This window comes from Lampetra planeri, chromosome 3 (assembly GCF_965212315.1).
Source record: "Lampetra planeri chromosome 3, kcLamPlan1.2.h2, whole genome shotgun sequence".
Classification (NCBI taxonomy): Eukaryota; Metazoa; Chordata; class Hyperoartia; order Petromyzontiformes; family Petromyzontidae; genus Lampetra; species Lampetra planeri.
The window spans coordinates 2,169,630-2,191,009 of record NC_136109.1 but is presented as its reverse complement, the minus strand read 5'-3'; the positions used below and the strand labels follow the sequence as shown (position 1 = coordinate 2,191,009).

The window sequence follows — 21,380 nt, the reverse complement described above, 5'->3', positions numbered from 1 at the left end:
GAATTCATCTTCTTGGTTCTTTCGGTAAAGTCACGTAGAAGGGAAGTAATACAATAACTGCTGCTTGCGTTGTAGCCGAAACGTCGTGAGAATTATTTTATTTTATTTTTATTATTTTATTACTTCCCTTCTACGTGACTTTACCGAAAGAACTAAGAAGATGAATCCCTGCAGTCACGAAAGCTTTAAATCGAAATCGTAGTGGAAATTCAGCTCCTCTTCATGCTCATTAACATAAAATCAGGCATTAACAACGCCATCGGGCTCTAAACAATAACACTTTTCTAAATATAAATTACAATTGTAGTAGACTTTTTATTTACCTGAGCTTCCACCAGCAGCACATTCAACCAACCCTGAACACGTGTAGACTTATACTGGTAGGAACCACCTGGTTCCACCAGCCAACAGGGGATTATTGTGTCCGTCCGTCCGTCGTGTATCCAAAAATGGGAGGGGTCGGGCTGGGTGGAGAGGGGAGGGTGGGGAGGGGCTGAGTGGAGAGGGGAGGGTGGAGAGGGGCTGGGTGGGGAGGACGGGGAGGGGCTGGGTGGGAGAGGTGGGGCTGGGTGGGGCTGGTCACCCCGTGGTGCCCTTATAAAACTCAACGTTTAACCTACTCACGCCGGCTTGTGCCCGCCCTCACAGTCGGCCATATTTGCGGAATATACCACGCCGCCGTTGACCCTGGCCATTGACCGAGCAACCCAACGTTCCGACCAGCTCCCTCCGCAGGAATGTGTTTTGTGGGGGTGAGTGTACTAATATATTTGTAAAACACTTTGCCGATTCACCAAACTCTCCCTGCTGATTCCAGACCCAGGGGTCGGAAACCAAAATAACAGGAAGAGAGTTTTTGTTCGAATTCGATAACCCCCCCCCCCCTCAATATTTCAAGAGCCGCAATGCCATGTGCATTCGAAACGGTGGTCCTTAATAAATAACATCAAGAAGCAGTCCTTATAGAACCGCATGCGGCTCCAGAGCTCCTCGATCCTTCACTCCTGTTGCTCTTCATTAGACTCAACCATCATCCCTGCAGCCTTCTTTGTTTTATTTCCATAGTTTTAGACTAAGTGCAAGCGCACTTCTCATCTATTGTATAAAATCATAGTGTAATGACGACTTGACACACTTCTCTTGAGATGGCACTTTATTGAAGACACATTCGCTTGATATCAGACGGAGATCCCGACCGCAACAGCTCCGAGTCTCCAGCGCATCTCCCTTTTATATCAACACGAGGCCACTGTTGCTGCTGCTCCTGCTGCTTTTGCTTCTGCCGTTCCTGTTTGGTGCTTTTGCACCAACCTCAAGCTCAGTCCAAATGGCTCACAGAATAATAGGAAATGGAGGATCATAGCTATCAATAGATATTCTCCACCCTCAACACACTTGCAAGCTGGGATAAACAAGCAGGCGACCACCAGCGTGCAGTGGCGAGTGTGCCCTGGGAAGTGACATCAAGGCACGTGGCAGGGAAGAGGTCGATGCTGTCGGCTGCCTCGGAACTGTTTTAAATATTGTTATAAAAAAAAAAATATGGAAAAAAATCAAAAATACATACATAAAAATTGTAATGTGAAAATTATGTTAATGTATGTCATTAAGTGTGATCAACTATAAATGTGTGTTCAGTGTAATTAAGAATGTGCGCGTGAAACATGAATGAGTAGTGTGTGTATGTGATTATGTGTGTGATTATTGTGTGTGATTACGCAAGAGTGATTATGTGTGTGTGTTTATTATTGACTCTCTCGTTGTCTAGGGGTATCATCAATCGTGATATATTAATGATTGTCGGTTTACCATTCATGATTCTTGCGTTAACAATAATGATGTGTAATTATGTCAGGTCTCGGGATTCAGATCTCATCGCAAGATTCATCATTACGACAATGATGCACGAATCTAGGAAATAAACACTCGGAACCTGTTTTTAATATAAGCAAATTTAATCTCACTTCCTCTAACATCCACCTCTGATCAACAGGAATTAATAGCAACGACAGTACCCACGTCAATATACGTACTCATCAATCCGTATGAAATGATAAAAGAAACAAGTATACACATTTATAATAGCCCAAATCTGTCGATCTGTGACTAACGCCCCCGGATTGGTTGAAGTGCGTCACGTGACCGCGAGCTGCCCACTTTTCGTGTTGTGGTGCGCCCCGCACCTCGGAGGCCCGAGAAGCAGCAACATCACTGCCACAGCGCCGGAGACGCAGCCACGGCAAGTTCACGGTCTATCCACTCACACACGGCTCACTCATATACGCAGCTCACTCACAATCGCATGCAGCTCAAAGGAGACGGGTGAGTGAGATTGAGGCAGAGCCGTGCTCTCCACTGCTGGCATGAGGGAGAGCCGTGCTCTCTCCACTGCTGCCCTCAGGGAGAGCCGCACTCTCTCCACTGCTGCCCTGAGGGAGAGCCGTGCTCTGTCCATAACATTAGTACTCGAGTTTTTTTGCTGCTTAAATCCACTGCTGGATGAAGGCCCACCGCACGCTGTGCGAGTGGATCGTAATGATTTACTTGAGCAGCTTGTTGGGGGCCGCCACAGGCTGTGTAGAACGGTAGGCCTCGTCCACAGCTGTAGTGCGCTCGCGGCCCTGCTGCTCGCTTGCTCCTTCGCACGGTTGTCTGTGCATCGTGCTCGATCCACACTTGGAGGGTGCTCGGGGCTTCCGAGTCAGCACGCTCGTGGTCAGCTGGCTGCGCTGCACCGATGCAGGTTATCTGCACGCCAGGCTCGATCAGCAGTCGGAATGCTCTGTGGCCACGCTGCTCCTCGGTCCTTGTCAGCAGCTGCCCGCTTAGCGCGAGCACCCTTAGTGCCCCCCCCTCCCTCGGGAGGTCTGCTGCTGTGCGCCGCTGTCTCACTGCTCCTCGTCGCTCTCTTCATAACTCATCAAAACTTGTATCGTCAAGAGGATCAGTGACTTGGATAAACAGAACTTTTCCAGCCAATAGCTTGGACAACACTTCATGTACACTTGATATTAGTGTATAACTAAAATCTCCACTTAACTTATCAGTATTATATGAAAATGTATTTTCACACCTCTTAGCTTCTCACAATTCTTAGCTTAGTACAGTTCAACTTCTCAAAATCCTTGACGCTGCAAGTGACTCAAAACATGAGGAAAAACGTAGACTAAAACTTTCAGCAATACTTAGTCTGTCAGCGCAGAACTTAACGCTTAGCGACACAGAGCCTTTGCCTCTGCAAAACTCAACTCTCTGGTTGTTTACGGGGACCACCCCCTGGAGTTTGCCGTTGCAAGACTGACTTGTATGATTTTGAGTGCTGTTTATATAGGATTTCTAGCTCATGTGGTTAATTACATCTTATGGCCCAACATCCTCTCATCTTTGCACACGTGGTGCATCTGGTCGGTCCCCAAGTGAATTCCTGGTTCTGGCTCCGCAGACCTCCTGGCGCCTGATGCTCTAACCCCTATGAAATTCCCTTCCACCGTTATGCCCCTCGCATTCATTTGGTCAGTTTTTAGCGGACCTTTTGAACTGGCTGCCTGGATAACCTGAGCCAGTGATTGTCACCTCGGCCATACTTCCCGCCTTCCTCCGGAGGTCATCTCAAGGCTTGTGGACGCAGATGTTCTTAATTGCCCCAAAGTGTGGGGTGTCTGTAGCCTTTTGACTTAAAACTTTCGTGAATGCAGGAATTAATATTCTTTGGTTCTTTCGGTAAAGTCACTTAGATATAAACATAATAATAATAATAAATAAAGAAAAAAACAACTAGCTGCCCCGCCCATGCTGCTGACACACTTGGGCTACGCCCATCTCTAAACCTTGATAAACAGTTTGCCTTTAGAGGCTAATCCCATTTTTCCTGATGACCGCTTGTGTTGCGATCGAAATGTCGTGGTTTTTGTTTTATTCTCTTTAGTCACTTAATTTTTTTTTCTATCTACGTGACTTTACCGAAAGAACCAAAGAATATGTCTGTAGCTTTGTTTATTGTAAAACGGCCCTCTTTAGGTCGGCTCCTTAAAATGAATTCCTGATGCAGCATGCAATGACAGCCACTGGGAAGACAAAGGCGGTTGGGCAGGCTCGTTATACCCCTGGAATACAAATTATTCGGGTCGTGGAGAATTTACATAATTCGTATTATATATATCTTCTGAATGATCCTTTGGTTCAATACTTCAATATTAAACTTCCATAATTTGTTATCACGTTTATATGCCTAACACATATCTCATGGCACTTATGGACAGATAGGTGGATGTTAATAAAACATCCAACAAGTCGTATTCAAAACCTATTTGCTCTATTGTCATGTAACCATATATCTTATCACCAAAGTTGATGTTAAACGCCAGCATGCTTAAGAATGTTGCGATGCATGTGTAGTGGGTAAGAATTAGGTGCACACACACGCAGCTTGGAGGCAACACTATTAAACGGTAAGTAATATAACACTGTACATGAGGTGGTGACCACCTTCCTCAACTCACTAACACTCTGGAACACGACACAGACTGGACCAGGTAGTCCTGGACCAGGCAGGCCTGGTCCAGGACGACGATCCGGGACTTGAGGACCGATGATGTCGTCTTTACTTCGGAGTACAACAGCCTCGATCTGCGTTCACACCACGCTTATATCTGCTCTGGCGTGGCCGGCTCCGCCCAGGCGTGGCTGGCTCAGTACAGGCCACGCCTCCCTTCCCCCACCTCTGGGAAGGTCCGGGTCCCTCCACCACGTGACCCCCCAGGCACCCCCTTGGGGCCCCCAGCCCTCGTACGGGCGGACACAGTAGTGACCGTTCTATGTCACTACACATGGTTAGAATTTGAACCTTTCAACTTTCCAGGCACCCGGTTTGTTTAATTCAGAGAGTGAAACGGCAAGGGACATTATTGTCTCTTTGCCCAGTATTTGCCATGGGATCCTCCCTTGCTTCTCGGAAATTCCCTGGGTCACTCCTTGCATTATAATGGGATACGCAGGTAAAACTTAATGATAATTATCCCAGTTGTGCAGCATTAATTATAATTAATAATTATAATTAATGCTGCACAACTGGGATAATTATCATTACGTTTTACCTGCTTATAATTAATGCTGCACAACTGGGATAATTATTATTACGTTTTACCTGCTTATCCCAGACCGTATGGCGTAATAGTAATTGTTAATGAAAATATTTAAAAAATCTAATTCAACCTTTTGACCTGAGCTACATCATCACGTAACAATACATTATATTAAGTTAGATTTTAATACCATGATGTTTGAAAATATTCCTATGAGGTGGTGGTCATTACAATTTTACAACTTTTTCAAGCCAAGGCTTGTGGATAATTGACCTGCAGATGCCTCTTTATAAGAAGGCGAAACAGCAGGGGGTGCTCCTTTGGCCTTGGTTGTCTCAAGTCAAGGGAGGAGTTCACGCCTCAGTTATTGCGTTTTTTTTTTAGAACGTGCTAAATCCAGACGTGAAAAAAATTACATTAAAAAATAGGCAATATCACTCTTAATATATTTTTTGGGGAAAAGCCATATATACAACAGCGGGTGTGGTGCTGGCCACCCACCTTGTGCTGTGCCGGCCTTCATAGCTACACACTGACAGCACTTGCCCCGCCAATTTGTTAAGACTATACGGGGAACCTTTGCCTCTGTGCATGTTTGTCTCTGCCTGTGTGTGTGCATCCCAGTTAGTGCAGCACATGTGGCACGCATGCACCAGTAATCTCATGCACTTGACCAATAACAGCCGGGTTTGTCCTGTGACCTCCTGCCAACGGCAAGGGCCTTCCACACTTGGCGTTAGGCCTCGGCAAGGTAAGGTAAAAGTTAAAAGGTAAAAACAACGAGCCTATCTTTACCCTACCTTTTACCTTACCACAATACAATCACTCTACCCTACCTTTTACCCTTTAGCAGGTAAGGTAAAAGGTAAAAAGCAACGAGCCTACCGTTTACCCTACCTTTTACCCTTACCCCATACAAATTACCCGATTACAGGGTAATTACTAGGGAACTACATATGAAAAAGGTTTATAACGGTAAATGCTAGGTAGAGCGCTTTTTTCATATAGAATACTCTCGACAATTCCTATTTTATATGCTTGTTGTTGTCGTCATTGTTGTTGTTGTATCCTCAAATCTTGTAACTTAATTTTAACCCACTTCCTAATGTGGTATCGACTGCAAACTTGGTATACTCATGTCATACTGATGACAATACTATATTCTATCATAAAATATATTTTTTTAAACGTTATTTTTTATATGTTATGTTTCGGCTTGGGTCTAATTGTCTACGGTCAACTGACGTTGGCTGTAATAGCCGACGGTCCCTTACGTTATGGCAATCTTCGGGGCCACTTCCTGGAGTCGTGGAGTTCTGCTATTACTCGTACATTTTATAAAAGCGTGTTTAAAAAAAAGTTTTTGTTTAATTTTACTTGTTAAATGGAGGTCACGGACTGCGCCACGGAGCTTTTAGTGGTAATACTTCGCGCTACCTTTACCCTACCGGGTAATTCTTCCGAGCTACCTTTACCCTACCCTTTACCTTACCCCTTGGCATGTCGACACCTTTACCTTTACCCTTTTACCCGGTAAAAAGGGTAAATTACCTTACCTTGCCAAGGCCTACTTGGCGTGACTGCCAAGTGTGAAAGGCCCTCACCGAAAAATAGCGCAAGCCCTGGTGGGGACGTCACCATGACCCAGCGGCGAGTCGCGGCTGCTCATGCTGCTGCTGCTGTTTTTATTTTACACGCTTTTATTTAACTCACTCTGTCGTTGTCATTGTTGTATCCTCAAATCTTGTAACTCAATTTTAACCCACTTCCCAATGTGGTATCGACTGCAAACTTGGTATACTTATGTCATACTGATGACAATATTATATTCTATCATAAAACATTTTTAAACATTATTTTTTTATATCTTATTAGCGGTAAGAACCCGGCGTTGCCCGGGCGAAAAAGGCAGACACACCATTGGACTTACGCACAGACATCGACCCACACACATAGAAACACATGGACTTACACACACACACACATGGACTCGCACACACAGACATCGACTTTAGACACACATGTAGTTAATTCACATATCGATTCACACATACATACCGACTGAACAACAACAACAGCCATTCACGACTAAGTGGCGGTGACGTCACCACAATGCTTGTGCCAAGCTATGTGCACCTTGAGGCCACGTGAAGTGTCGAACGCCCGCTGGCAGGTCACGGGACAGACCCAAATGGCACAGGTTGACTGACTGAGACGACTGGCTGATGCACCACCTGTTCCCCCTACTGTGGCAACTTGCTGTGCTTTAGCTACCTGGCTCTGCACTCATTGTTGTGAGCGTCGCTCCTCCGCTCTCCGTTGTTGTTGGAGGGCGACTGCCTCCAACTGCCCAGTGGCGTCCTTCAGGAGCCTCCTCCACAGAGGCCGATCTTGACACGGCTGGTACCAGTGATCAGCAAGTCCACTCAGCTCCACGTCCTCCTGTATCACAATACTCCATCTCTTCTGTAGCCCGTGCCGCACCCATTTAGCCCCCTCAATCCGGCCGAACAAAAGCTGTTTAGGCATGCGGTGGCTGGGCATGCGGGCTACATGACTCAGGCAACGCAGCCTTGCCTGCCCGAGGAGCTCACCGATGGGACTTTGTCCACATCTTTCAAGGATTTGTGAGCTCCTCACACAATGCAGCCTGGTTAAACCCAGACTGGCAGTACACTTACCCAGCTTAATAACTTTGTACAGTCTACAATATAGACTGCCAGTACACTCACTCAGCTTATTAACCAGGCTACAGTCTACATTATAGACTACCAGTACACAAAGAATCGAATCTTGGCGCGCTTGGGTTTTATTTTAATTACTGAGTTTTCTTTTCATTTGTATATGTTATGCTTTCAAGTTTTCAGAAGTTTTTTTTTATTTCCCGTTCGTAGCAGTTTATATCAACTCTATAACCAACTTATATTAAACGGGAATAGGCCTATTCTAAAGGAATCTACAACCTTCGATGCCTTTGCGCGATTCCAAGAATCGATTCTTGAGTGCGCTCGTTTATAATTTTTAATTATAGAGTTTTATTTTTCTCTTCTTGGTTCTTTCGGTAAAGTAACATAGAAGGGAAGTAATAAAATAATAAAAATAAAACATAATAAAATAATTCTCACGACGTTTCGGCCACAAAACAAGCAGCCGTCCTCAGGTGAAGACCAGGTATGTCGGGGAGACAGCGTCTGAATGAAACACCACCATGCTTGGAGCGTATATTTAATCTGGGTTGGAAGGGGGGAAGGGCGCCTTGACAAAATAATTTGCATATCAAGAGGAATTTAGCATATTTATGGGAAATGCAGGTATGTGATTAGTACTACTTGTGAAATGCGTAGGTGTGCGGGGGGTTTCAAAGTCATTATGCCCGTGCATTATGCAGGATTAGCAGCATCAAAGGGAGGGGATAGGGGTAGTGTGATGCCGCCGCCACGAAGCCGCTCGGCGGGCGCCCCATCTACGACCTCGCCACCACCAAGCGACGGAGCCAACCCCGCTTCCCCCTCACCTCACCTCACATAAACACACCTGCACGCAATCCCCCCCCCCATAGAGCTCCGAGGGGAGGTCACCTGGCTGACTGGTTTTCACCCGAGAAGCCCTTACTGGGATAATCTTCACGGTTTCCTGCGGCCAGGGAATTGGACGACCTCCCCCGATGCTAATTCGCACCGCGGCGCTGTGACCGGCATTAAGATTGCATGGTCGCGGCGAGGGACCACTCGGCCACCATGGTTGAAACGCACTCCACACACACGCGTATCGGCGAGGCAGGCAGAGACGGCAACCACGAGCTAAGGGGAAGCCAGAGAGGGGGAGGGCGGCTGAGTGGCGTGACGGTGTGCTCGGAAAGCGCCGCGGCGCGCCGCAACACGCAGCGCATCTTATTAGCATAACAAAGGCGCCCCGGAACCGCCGCACGCGCCCTGACTGGCGCGCGCCCATTGTTAAAGAAAAACTGGGAGTGCATAACAACAGGCGGGGCGGCATCTCTTTGATGTAGGGACGATAAAAGGGGGGCGCAAACGGGTAGATGGTCTCTTGCTCCAGAATCAGGCCACGAGACGCTCTCCAGCCCAGCGACTCTGTGTGGGTGGCTCCTACTTGAAACCGGATTCCCACCACCACCCATCTCAAAAGAATTCTCTCATCAAAACGCTATACCACAGAGCCCATGGCATTTCTGACCAACACCACCTGGCCGGTGAATTAAGACATGTACATCGGGCCCTCAGGATGAACGAATACTCTGACCACACTATCCGCCAAGCTGTTTCTCCCACCACACACAAACAGCCACATGAAACTCCGACCAAAACTATCACGTTACCATACATAGCAGGCGTGACCAAAAAGATATCCAAAATTCTAAACAAACATAAGATCCAAGTCCGATTCAGTACAGTGCATAAAATCCGTGATCTGATTCCATCTGTGAAGGATGTCGTTCCTGACTTACAGTATCCTGGAGTCTACAAATTGAGTTGCATTTGTGGTGATTGCTACATTGGAGAAACGAAACGTCATGTTTCTGATCGTGTCCGCGAGCACAAGTCAGATCTGAAACACGGCAGAACTGATTCTTCGACCGTTGCCGATCATTGCAACAACTCGGTGGGCTCTCATGAAATTGTCTTTTCCGAGACCAAGGTTCTCTGCAAACCTCCTAGCTACCATCAAAGGTTTGTACACGAAGCCATACAAATATACAAACACAGACATAATTTCAACCGTGATGATGGTTACAAACTGAGTAATCATTGGAAAGATGTGATTAACCATGCAAAAAATATTTAACTACACTTATTTGGCCAATCTTATTTGACAGACAACTATTACAGGTTATTGATAGACAGCCAGGCTTGTTTTACCATGTTTAGTTGTTTTCTCCTTTTCACACTATTGTTAGGTAGGCCAGGTTGAGTCACAAACCGTACCTCTCCATAACAAAGGCTCACCCTCTTAAGCCTCACCTTACCATATGAATAAAAAGTGTGCCGTACTTGGCCCTTCCCCCCTCTCCAACCATTATATATACAGAGTGATAGCTCTTGCAATCTCTCATCTACTTGATACAGCTGTCGTGGCTGTGACGGTTCCACCTGAAGACGGAAGCTTGTGTTGCCTCCGAAACGTCGTGATTTTTATTTTATTTTACTTTTATTAATTTTAATGTTTTACCTACGTGACTTTACCGATAAAACCTAAGAATATGAATCCTTGCAATCACGAAAGCTTAAAATCTAGTACTATACACCACCTAACCTTAGAATAATACATAGTGTAATATTACACTATGTATTATTCTATCCACCCTACTCAATATCACACTGCTGTATATTCACTATACAATTACGATACTATATACTGCCTCATACATTGTATTAAACATTACAATTGTATACTATTTATTATTATACAATCTGCTATACACTATACCATTGACCGTCGAGTGAAGGATACTAAGAGGAAGCAAAATGAAACACCACCATGCTTGGAGCGTATATTTAAGCTGGGTTCGAAGGGGGGAAGGGCGCCTTGACAAAATAATTTGCATAGCAAGAGGAATTTAGCATATTTATGGGAAATGCAAGTATGTGATTAGTACTACTTGTGAAATGCGTAGGTGGGTGGGGGGTTTTCAAAGTCATATTATGCCCGTGCATTATGCAGGATTAGCAGCATCAAAGGGAGGGGATAGGGGTAGCATTAATAAAGGGAAGGAATGTTAATAGTATGTAGCTGCAGTAACTAAACAACCACGTAAAAAACTAAAGTATAAACTACATAGTATCATCAGTATACTAAATATACTCTCCAATAAGCTGAGCTACTAACAGTAAGTAATACATTACAATTCTATGTTGTAAAAAATATAATATGCTTCCAGCTAAGCTTTTTTCCCTTACATCACACGGGTCTACCCCGTACTATATGCTGCCATAGACAAACCCAACATTAAATTATATACTATATTACTACCCTATACCTTAGAATAATACATAGTGTAATATTACACTGTATTATTCTATCCACCCTACTGTATATCACACTGCTGTATATTCACTATACAATTACGATATTATATATTGCCTTATACATTGTATTAAACATTACAATTTTATACTATTTATTATTATACAATCTGCTATACACTATACCATTGACCGTCGAGTGAAAGATACTAAGAGGAAGCAACGAAATATGTCAATGGGAGAGTGGTAGGGGGAGACTTGCAGCAGAGCAAAGAATCCATTCCCTGCGGAGAATACAAGATATATAGTCAATGCCATTGAGTGGACTGCGGTCTGAAAGTCGCCGTAAACGTGAACACAATCAGTTAAGATCCGAAATGGTTTATTACGTCCTTCCAATGATTGCTGAGCCAGAATCCATCTTCTCGGTTGAAATTGTCTCTGTGTTTGTATATGTGGATCGCCTCATGAAAACATCTCTCATGGTAGCCAGATGGCTTGCAGAGAACCTCTGTCTTGGAGAAGTGAATGTCATGTGAGCCCACTGAATTGTAACAGTGATCTGCCACGGCTGAGGTGTTTGTCCTACCGTGTTTCAGGTCTGCTTTATGTTCACGGATGCGGTCCGAGACATGTCGTTTGGTTTCTCCAATGTAACTGCTACCACAGAGTCAACTTAGTTTGTAGACGCCAGGGTACTGTATGTCTGGAACCACATCTTTTACAGACGGGACCAGATCACGGATTTTATGTACTATGTTGAATCGGACCTGGATCTTGTGTTTAATCAGGATTTTGGAGATCTTTTTTGTGACCCCAGCAATGTAGGGTAAGGTGATGGTTTTATTTTCATTGGTATGTTATGTTTTTAAGTTTTCAGAAGTTTTAAAATGTATTTTTCTCCCGGGCAACGCTGGGTATATCGACTCTATAGCACAAAATCCTCGCCTGACAAGAGTGGGGTGTCGAGGCCTAGTACCGTGCAGAGCCTCCGGCCTCGCCTAGATTTCCCAGCTAGCCGAGGCTGGGGGCTGGGCCGCTACCCCCCCCCCCCCCCCCCCCGAGCTAGAAAAATACTGTCTAATCACTATAATTTTATTATCTAACGACCCTATAATAGTAATTGCACACATTGTAGTGGGGGGGGGGGAGAGAAGAGGACGTGAAACTTTGATGAATTTACCTCAGCGTCGCGTGTATATTTTTGTGCATTTCGAACGGGAATGAGAAATGGCGTCCACCCTGCAGCGAAGGCGCGCTGCCCATTGCCAGGGGCAACCCTTGGCCAGCGTCTCGTGCATGCGCAACGGCGTGCTTTGTCGCGCGCCGGTCGGCAAAAGTAAATCAATAAATATGGAGATATCACACTGAATCGAGAATTCAACCGCTTTAAAGTTTAGGGACGAAAAAACGGAAATACCTATTCCCACCGCGGGGCTCGGGGCGTGGCTCCCGGCAAAAACATTTCTTGGTAAAACCCCACGGTCCGAGAGCCAAATCCCCCGCAAGCGAGCGTATGCAGACCACAATACCTGCAGTCATAATGCAAACAAAATATAACTCTGATAATGTGCACTGTCCTTGAAGTTGATTGGTCCACACCCGAGACAGCTTTCCTTAGAGCCTAGTCTCACATGGGTTGGACCAGATGACATCAAAAGGCACACAACTCAAAGACTATGCACCATCAGAGTATGAGAGCTCGGGGTAAGCATTTACACCATTGGAACCTCATCTATGTAAACATGACTCCTTGTAAAAAAGGTGTCAGTTTTGTTGCCAGATAGAAGGGTAAAAAAAACAATTATCATATTTTTACTGGCAAATGAGGTTCCAATGGTGTAAATACCACAGGCATGTTGAGGCCTTGTCCCATGCGTAGCCCCCGTCCTGGCCTACAGGTGGCGGAGTTGGCACGTTGCCAGGCTAGGGGCTGGGCCGCTACCCACTCCAGCATCCCCCGCCCGTGCAAGAATAATGCTATGTAAGCACTAAAATATTATAATCAACGAAGTCTGTCGTATAAAGTGGACGCATCGTGTTGGGGGGGGGGGGGGGGCGAAGAGGACATCAGACTGTGAAGAAATATACGCAGCGTTATGTGTGTATGTATTGGCTGTAAAACGCGTAAAAGGAAATGTCCCCGTGAGCTCTCGCTAACGTGCATCACTTGGCAGGGTCCGCCCTCCCCCCATGCAATTGTCGTACGTTGGTACGGTCGAGGTCTAGCAATAAGTAAATAATGAAAAGAAATGGCACAAATGTGTTAATTAAACTACTTTCAGGTTTAGAGATGGGAAAACAGAATAGCCTTAGGGCGTGCTGCCTGGCAAATGTTTTTCTACGAAAAGCCCACCGTTCGAGAGCCAAATATCTCGCAAGCGCGAGCGCGGAGACTTTATAAAAAAAGAAGAAATAAGATGTTTCAGCTTGGGTCTAATTGTCCAAGCTCAACTGACATTGGCTGTTAATCACCACGGTCCTTACCGTTATGGCAAGCTTCGGGGCCACTTCCTGGAGTCGTGGAGTTCTGCCATTACTAGTACATTTCATAAAAGCGTGTTTTTAAGAAAGTTGTTTTAAATATTACTTATTTATTTTACCAGATAAGGCCCACTGAGCTTTATTGCTCCTTTTCAGAAGCCATCTGGCTACAAATGATTGCTCAACGAAGTGGCTTTTCATGTGGAAATGAATATCAGCCAAATACTCTAAACATGTGATGTTGATTCTAAATGTGGAGGGAAAACCGGAGGAACCGGAGGACCTGGAGAAAAATCCACACGGCCACGGGAAGAGAAACATGCAAACTCCGGGTGGTGATCAAACCCATGACCCTCCTGTTTACCAGGCGAGGTAGTTAGCATCTCCTAGCCACCGCAGTGCCCTGGGAGATCACCTCCTGTGCGGGACTCACGCGCGCACTGTGCCCACCCCTCCACCCTCCCTCCCGTGTGTGGCGTGCAGAGGAGGCTGCGCGGGACTGGGAGGACTTTGAGCCGTCTTGCGCGTCCTGCAGCAAGGCTTTCAAGAGCCTCAAGGCGTGAGTACTCCTGTGCAGGCCCAAACGAGTACTTGGTCCGATGCGTAAAATATCGCCACTAGCGAGACAAAGGTGGCCTGGCGTGGTTCTGACCACCCACTTCCTCGTGTGCCATGCCGGTCTTCATAGGTGCTACTCGCGGTTGTTCACGGAAGTGCGGTGCAGTCTCTCGTGTCGTGGCTCAGGAAGGAGAGCCACGACCGCTCCAAGAAGCACCGAGACAACGTGGCATGGCTACGGCAGCAGATGACGGCCGAGGAGTTCGCGTTCCTGTTCGGAGCGGGGCCCCAGATGCTGCCCTCACCGTGCCCTCACTTTGTCATCATCTTGACCACACCGTGACCTTACCATATCCTTATTACCATACCCTCCTCACCATGCCCTTCTCACCTTGCCCTTACCATCTGTCTTGTGTTACCCTTTATCTTAACTCTGTTGTTGCTGCTCCCTGCTGTGTCATGAAGGAGGAGGGAGGAGGTTCCTGCCTCGAGGCAGAAGTTGCTGATGGTGGAGGTGGGAAAGATTATGGAGGTGATAATATAATTTCGATGCTGAGGATGCCGCCGCTGCCGCCCTAGAGGAGAAAGAGATGACGGGGCCCGGTGACATCCGCTCGGAGCACTGACGCCATTCACCACGCACCGCACACCCCCATCACCACACCCAACCCCGCACTGCACACCCCCCCCCCCCCCCAGCACTGCCTGCACCGCGCCCAACCAAGACACCGCAGCACAGACTAACGGTACCGCAGACGAAACGGCACACTGCGACCACAACGCCAGGCCAGACGGCCACGGTGCACCGTGGCTAGAACCCACCTCGGAGGACTCCCCAGGGAGGGGTAGGCCCCCCGGGGGCACCAGAGACGGCGGGCAAGAAAGAAGAGGGGACGGAGCCCACGAGGAAGGAGGGGAAGCGTGCGAGGAAAGGTGGCGACGCAACGAGCTCCAGGTGAGGCCCATGTGATGCACACAGCAGGAAGACATCGGGGTGTGCGGAGGGGGACACGTGGGGGACACGTGGGGGACACGTGGGGAGGGGGGGGGATGTGCGCACGTGTACGTTTGCTGGTGTCACAACAGGAGCCTCTGGGCTGCGCAACCTGCGGGCAGGATTTCTCTTCCCGGAACCGGCTGTTCAAGCACCGGGCACATCGCCCCCCACACCGCCGACCCCACAGCCCCCACGGCGCCAGCAGCGCCCGGCAAGAAGGGCAAACACAAGCGGAAATAGCCGCACAGCCCCTGGGCAACCCCCCCTCCCCTCTGCCTCTTAACCAGCCTTGTTATTATTTTTTCGGAGATAAACCCTGTAAAGTCACGGCGTTGCACGTGCAGTCTGTGGTGGTGATGTGTGGTGTAGGGGTGAGGGTCGATTCTTCGTGAAAATACGGTGGGGGTGGTGGCCCAGCTGGGAGCTTTGGCGCCACCTGGGCCAAGCGGGTCCTGTCGTTTCAAATGCTGCTGCTGCTCTGTAGAATTATACTGCCGCTTTCACAGAGAGACACTTGCGGCACAGTAGTGGGAGGTCGTTTATTTTCATTTTTTTTTTTTACGAATCACTGTTTTGTGGCTGTCATTGGGGGATCGGAGCAGTGAGATTCGGCTAGTGTCGGCAAAGTGAGGTGGTGTGGGTCAGGTGAGGTGGTGTGAGTAAGGCTGATGGATCGAATGGTGTGGATTTAAGTAGTGTTGATTGGGCTTGGCTCGTTGTGCTGGGGAGGTGGTGTGGCGTGGCTGACAGATGTAGTTGAGTTCCTGTTGAACAGGAGCACCCAACTCGGCGTCACACAAGCAACGTGAAGCGGTTCGCATGATTGACGACCCTGTGCTCACTCTCACGTTGTTTAGTGGCCTCCCCTCCCCTTTCTCTCTTTTATTCACAAATTTCACTGTCATTGTTCCCATGAAACTGCGGCCATTACACCTCTGCCCATGCTAAGGACCCGTTTTATCCCTGCCGTGCTCAACCACGTTGGTTCACGTTTCTCTCTTACTTCTTGCCCCCGCACTGCTCCTCCACCTTGGACCTCCCTCCCCCATCCTCTTGTTTCTCAAGTTGCTATAACCTTTCTCAAATCGAGACGCTTGTTCTTAGCTGCTGTACTATCGTCAGTGCTGTCATCCCCATAGCTGAAGTCTCCATAGCCTGGCCTCAAGACCAGTTTGCGTTCGTTCACATCTGGAATTCAAACCTGCTTGTTGCTGGCCTGCGGTCATGGTCGGCCTTTAAAAAAAACAAGGTCGGTTTGGCGTGGGGTGGGTTAGTTAGGTAGTCACTTGGTGTAGCCACATGGTAGTGGTGGCCATGTAGGATGGTTGCAGAGTGTGACTAAGTGGCGGTGGTGGTAGTATTGTGTGGCTGTGTAGTGCAGTTAGGTGGTTTGACTACATGGTGTGGCAAAGTGGTGGCGGTGGTGGTGTTGCATAGTAGGCTGGTGTAGTTGTGTCGAGTGGCCGTGCGGTGGGGGCGGCTGTGCGGTGGCATGACCAAGTCTAGGCGGCGTGGCGCTCGCGGTGGTTGCTCAGGGCCCTGTGCATCACGGCGAGCGCAAAATCCACGTCGGCGGTGGTGATGCACATGGGTGGCTTGATGCGGAACACCTGCGGCACCGGGGCACACATACCACTCCTGTGACGCTGCCATCGCCAAAAGACCCCCATCCCCTCCAAGACCCCCATCCCCACTCGAATCCCCACCACCCAGCAACCGCCCCCTCCTGGCCTCACCTGTCCGTAGACGCCGCCCTTTCCGATGAGGAGCGACATTTCCCTGCAGTCCTCCCAGATCTCGTTAATCTGCGCCGCCGGAAGCGGCGTCCTGCTGGCCTGAGCAAGCGCACAGCAGAGCGGCACTCGAACACGGTGGACGTACGAGACGCGCCCACGCACCCTGCGTTGGCATGCATCTGCGTGTGCGCGTGTATCTGTGCATTTCCTCACGCGTGTGTACTTGCGCCTGTGTGCTTCATAATCATAATCTTTATCCTGGACAAATCCGATGAGCTATTGACCTCTTTTTCATAGATGTCCAGTAGCGAGCGGTGTGTTTGTATCGGTACACCCCCGTATGTGTCTGTGCATGTATCAATGTGTACAGATGTCTGTGTGTCCGGTTGTCTGTCTGCCATCGTACCTTGTCGGTGACAAGTTCAACACCAATCATGAGCCCCTTGCCGCGCACGTCCCCAACCACCTCGAACTCGTCACGGAATTGAGCCAGCCCAGCCAGGAGCCGCCCTCCGGCCTCGAAGCACACAGCCTGGGTCCCGTCCTCCTCAATGACCTGCGCACGAGCACACGGACGGGGACAAACGTGAAGACGCAACAGGGGACATACGGTGGTGGGAGGCATGTGAGGACATGCCAGGACTCGTGTGGTTACAAGTGGATACCGCCGAGCCTGTGCTCAACAGTACAGAGTGTCAGAAGAGGGAAATGCTTTTCAGGTTTTAGTTTTATGAATGAAGATTGACGTGTTAATATTAAGAAGTTTGCAAATATGGACGTATGCATTATTTAACTAAGAAAATATGGCAGGTTATGTATATTTAGCAATACACAGTTTGGTACCAAACTGTTTGACTTTTCTTCCCTTAATTTAAAATTAGTACTCCAAACTCGCGTTTTACGCTCTTGCCGAGTGCAGGATGAATGCGGGATCTGGAATTTAAAAAAATGTTCGTGAACGACATCGACTCGGGATGCCCAAGGATGTGTTGCAAGAAGCGAGGAAGCCCCATGGGAAAGAAGAAAAGGGTGACGGAACAATGAAGCACCAGGGTTGAGGCCGAGAAGCAAGCCAAGCGGGAGGTGGATCGAAGAGGTTGGGACCAGGGTTGGAGTGCACGTGACCCCGTGCCGAACCCTGACCCCATGAGGGGTGCTGCACTCACGTCGAGCACGGCGGAGCCCACGGCACAGGCGAGGGGACTCCCGCCGAATGTGTTGAAGTGAAGCGCTTGGCTCATGACGCTTGCCACCTCTGCACACGTGCCCAGAAAAACGAAGGTCCCCCGTGTGGTCTTTTTTGAACATTACACTGTTGGGGCAAGTGCTGTCAGCGAGCACGGCACAAGACGGGGTGGGTGGCCGCCACCACGTCCGGCCGCCTTCGTCTCCCCAATGCTGATGTTTACACACTGCACCGGGTACTCATTTGACGACCAAGGGGAGGCCCAGGACAGGCTTAAATACATTATTAGTCGTGAGAGGGAATTGAACTCGGGCCCTCAGGTTCGGGGCACAGGGCGCTAACCACTGCACCACCACTCACCACATGTTCAGCGGCTGGGAGGGGCCTCGTATGTGCAGTACGTGGCAGTGATGTGTTTGGTGTGTACGTGTATAGCATAATGCGAGTGTGGTATGGCATCACTATGGTGTGAGCGTAGTGTGAATGTGGTATTCGTTGTGTAATGTGAGAGTAATCTGTGTGCGAGTATGGCATTGCTGTGCGAGCGAGGGTTGTGTCGTGTGATGTGTGGGTGTGCAGGATTACTGTGCAATGTGTGCCGTGTGTGTTGTATCGTGTAGTATCACTCACGTGAGCGTGGTCTGTGGGCGATTGTGGCCATCACTGTATCTGAGCTGTGCGAGTGACCGCGGTGTTGAGGGTGTGGTGAGCACCATGGTGTGCCACGTCCGTCCCGTGCGCATTACCGGCGCTGGTGACGACGGCGGCGAGAGGGAAGCCGTTGCCGATTCCCTTGGCCATGGTGACGATGTCGGGCACCACACCGTGAGACTCAAAGCCCCACATGTGGCTCCCGAGACGCCCAAAGCCCGTCTGGACCTGCAACACACGGCACCCGACGCAGATGATGATATGCACAAAGATCCCCCCCCCGCGTAGACCTTTAACAAGACTGTTGGGGCAAGTGCTGTTGGCGAGCACCTATGAAGGCCGGCACGGTGCACGGGGGGCTGGGTGGCCAACACCATGCCCTAGTGTTGATGGGTACTAATTTAAGGCTAAGTCAACCTAGGGGAGGCCCTTAGGACCAGTTAAAATATTCGTCACTTATTGGTCGTGAGCGGGAATCGAACTCTATGCGCTAACCACTACAATAACACTCCCATCTATACCCACATGTACACACCAACGTGTAGTGATGATGATGATGATCGTGGTGGGTCTCACCTCGTCGGCGATGCACAGGCCGCCCCGTGCACGCACCATTCGGTACGCCTCGGCCAGGTATCCACGCGGGTACTGAACGGAACCACCCACGCCCTGCACACACACAGCAGGAATCAGCATCCAGGAGGAATCAATCACAGCACCCAGGATGAATCACAGCACCCACCAGGAATCAATTCTCTCTGGCTAGGTCAGGGGTCATCAAAATACATCTCCGGAGCCACATGCGGCTCGTTAAGAGCTGCTTCATGAAGTTAATTATGAAAGACCACTGTGTCGCATTCACATGCATTGCGGCTCGTGAAATATTGAGGCTTTTACAGAATTCGAAAACAAAAATGGCTCTTGTTATTTTGGTTTCCAACCCCTGGGCTAGGTGCACTTCGAGGCCATCACATGAAGTGCGGTGGAAGACTCGCTGGCAGGAGGTCACGGGACAGACCCAGGTATTGTGAGTCACCCGGTGCTCCCACTCATTGTTGCAAGCATCACTCCTCTTGCCATCCGCTGCTAGAGGCAACTTGTCTGCGTTACCGGAAGGCAACCGCCTCAAACTGCTAGGAAGACTTCCTCCGCGGAGCCTTCACCACAGGGGGCGAGTTTAATCCGCTCATCTCCTCTCCAGCCCATGGCTCGTTCGTTTTAACCTCCAGCAGGAATCGGTAAACGCCCAGCAGCTGCCAGGGCCGGCGAGCCCACCTGGATTGATTCGGCGAAGAAACCCGCCACCTTCTTGGGCACAGACGTGGCAAACACCTCCGCCAGCTGCTCCAGGTAATTATCCTGGGCTTGGCACGAGCCTGATAGGACAGGTCAGGGGTTAGGTCAAGGGTTTCAGTTCAGATTTTGGGGTCGGGGGTTTGTGCGCGTGTGTGTGTGAGATTGTGTTACTGGGTTAGCGTTAGGGTATGGGCTATTGTTGTGGTGGTGTGTCTGAGGCTGCTCATGTGCCTGGATTAAGGTTATGATTATAACATTGCGGAGTTAGGATCAGGGCTATCGGATTTGGGGTTTGTGCCCAAAACTGTGTAGCATGTTAGTGCTCAGGCTGTGTAGGGTGTTGGTGCTCAGGGTGTGTAGGGTGTTAGTGCTCGGGGTGTGTAGGGTGTTAGTGCTCGGGCTGTGTAGGGTGTTAGTGCTCGGGCTGTGTAGGGTGTTAGTGCTCAGGGTGTGTAGGGTGTTAGTGCTCTGGATGTGTAAGGGTGTTAGTGCTCGGGATGTGTAAGGGTGTTAGTGCTCGGGATGTGTTAGGGTGTTAGTGCTCGGGATGTGTAGGGTGTTAGTGCTCATGGTGTGTAGGGTGTTAGTGCTCGGGCTGTGTAGGGTGTTAGTGCTCGGGATGTGTAAGGGTGTTAGTGCTCGGGGGATGTGTAAGGGTGTTAGTGCTCGGGATGTGTAGGGTGTTAGTGCTCAGGGTGTGCAGGGTGTTAGTTCTCGGGCTGTGTAGGGTGTTAGTGCTCGGAATGTCTGTGCAGGTCATGGCGATGCCAACACACCCTGAGCGCAGGCGCAAGGCCGCGTCGTCTGCACGGGGGAGTCGCGGCAGTGAGCGCCACCCCACAGCCCCCGGTACACGTCCGGGCACATCACCTGCGGCACAAAGACAAAGATGCCCCCGTATATCCCAACAGGCTGTTGGGGCAGTCGCCTTTAGCAAGCACCTATGAAGGATGGCAGGCACACGAGGGGGGGGGGGGTATGGCCCGCACAACGCCCAGCCGCCTTTGTCTCACTTAAGGCCGAATCGACTTAGGGTGAGCGTGTGTATCGTGTCAATAGATGCGAGTGTGTGTGCGTGATGTGTTGCGCGAGCGCGTGTGTGCTCACGGCGTGGCAGCCAAAGCCGTTGGGGACGCTGTACTTGTAGGAGCCAACGTTGGTGAGGCCCATGGTGTAAGGACTGGCACCGTGGTAGCCCCCGCTACACACACGGGCATACGGGTAAATCACACACTTACACACAATGACAAATATCTCCCCGTATAGCCTTAACAGATTTCGTTTTAAAGCTTTCGTGACTGCAGGTATTCAACTTCTTGGTTCTTTCGGTAAAGTCACGTAGAATGGAAATAATAACAAAATAAAACATAAAATAATTCTCACGACGTTTCGGCCACAACGCAAGCACCC

The 21,380-nt window shown here is 49.1% G+C and overlaps 1 protein-coding gene and 2 long non-coding RNA genes across 9 annotated transcripts in view; 1 reads left to right on the top strand and 2 right to left on the bottom strand.

The window, feature by feature from the left end:
* Nucleotides 1-1,942: 1,942 nt before the first annotated feature.
* On the bottom strand, nucleotides 1,943-12,117 carry LOC144736299 (uncharacterized). The gene is made up of 2 exons (XR_013588756.1): nucleotides 6,551-12,117; nucleotides 1,943-6,518 (listed from the first exon to the last, which is right to left on the bottom strand). It is a non-coding gene; the product is annotated as an uncharacterized LOC144736299 (long non-coding RNA).
* Nucleotides 2,142-21,380, top strand: part of LOC144736282 (uncharacterized) — a 26,320-nt gene continuing 7,081 nt past the window's right edge. For 2 of the 6 annotated variants that reach the window (XR_013588751.1, XR_013588749.1), the window contains exons 1-6: nucleotides 2,142-2,239; nucleotides 14,030-14,105; nucleotides 14,235-15,059; nucleotides 19,627-19,696; nucleotides 19,904-20,024; nucleotides 20,726-21,191. This is a non-coding gene — a long non-coding RNA (uncharacterized LOC144736282). Of the gene's footprint in view, nucleotides 2,240-14,029; nucleotides 14,106-14,234; nucleotides 15,060-15,190; nucleotides 16,979-17,207; nucleotides 18,932-19,626; nucleotides 19,697-19,903; nucleotides 20,025-20,725; nucleotides 21,192-21,380 lie in introns of those variants that run through there. The other 4 variants (XR_013588753.1, XR_013588752.1, XR_013588754.1 and 1 more) reach the window with 4 other exon arrangements.
* Nucleotides 15,627-21,380, bottom strand: part of AGXT2 (alanine--glyoxylate aminotransferase 2) — an 18,180-nt gene continuing 12,426 nt past the window's right edge. For both annotated transcript variants that reach the window (XM_078618903.1, XM_078618912.1), the window contains 9 exons: nucleotides 21,078-21,171; nucleotides 20,747-20,840; nucleotides 19,950-20,050; nucleotides 19,251-19,343; nucleotides 18,770-18,902; nucleotides 18,004-18,092; nucleotides 17,244-17,393; nucleotides 16,838-16,936; nucleotides 15,627-16,711 (listed from right to left, as the gene is read on the bottom strand). In XM_078618903.1, coding sequence (XP_078475029.1) covers nucleotides 16,604-16,711; nucleotides 16,838-16,936; nucleotides 17,244-17,393; nucleotides 18,004-18,092; nucleotides 18,770-18,902; nucleotides 19,251-19,343; nucleotides 19,950-20,050; nucleotides 20,747-20,840; nucleotides 21,078-21,171 — 961 coding nt within the window. In that variant the 3' untranslated portion in view covers nucleotides 15,627-16,603. The remainder of the gene's footprint in view (nucleotides 16,712-16,837; nucleotides 16,937-17,243; nucleotides 17,394-18,003; nucleotides 18,093-18,769; nucleotides 18,903-19,250; nucleotides 19,344-19,949; nucleotides 20,051-20,746; nucleotides 20,841-21,077; nucleotides 21,172-21,380) is intronic.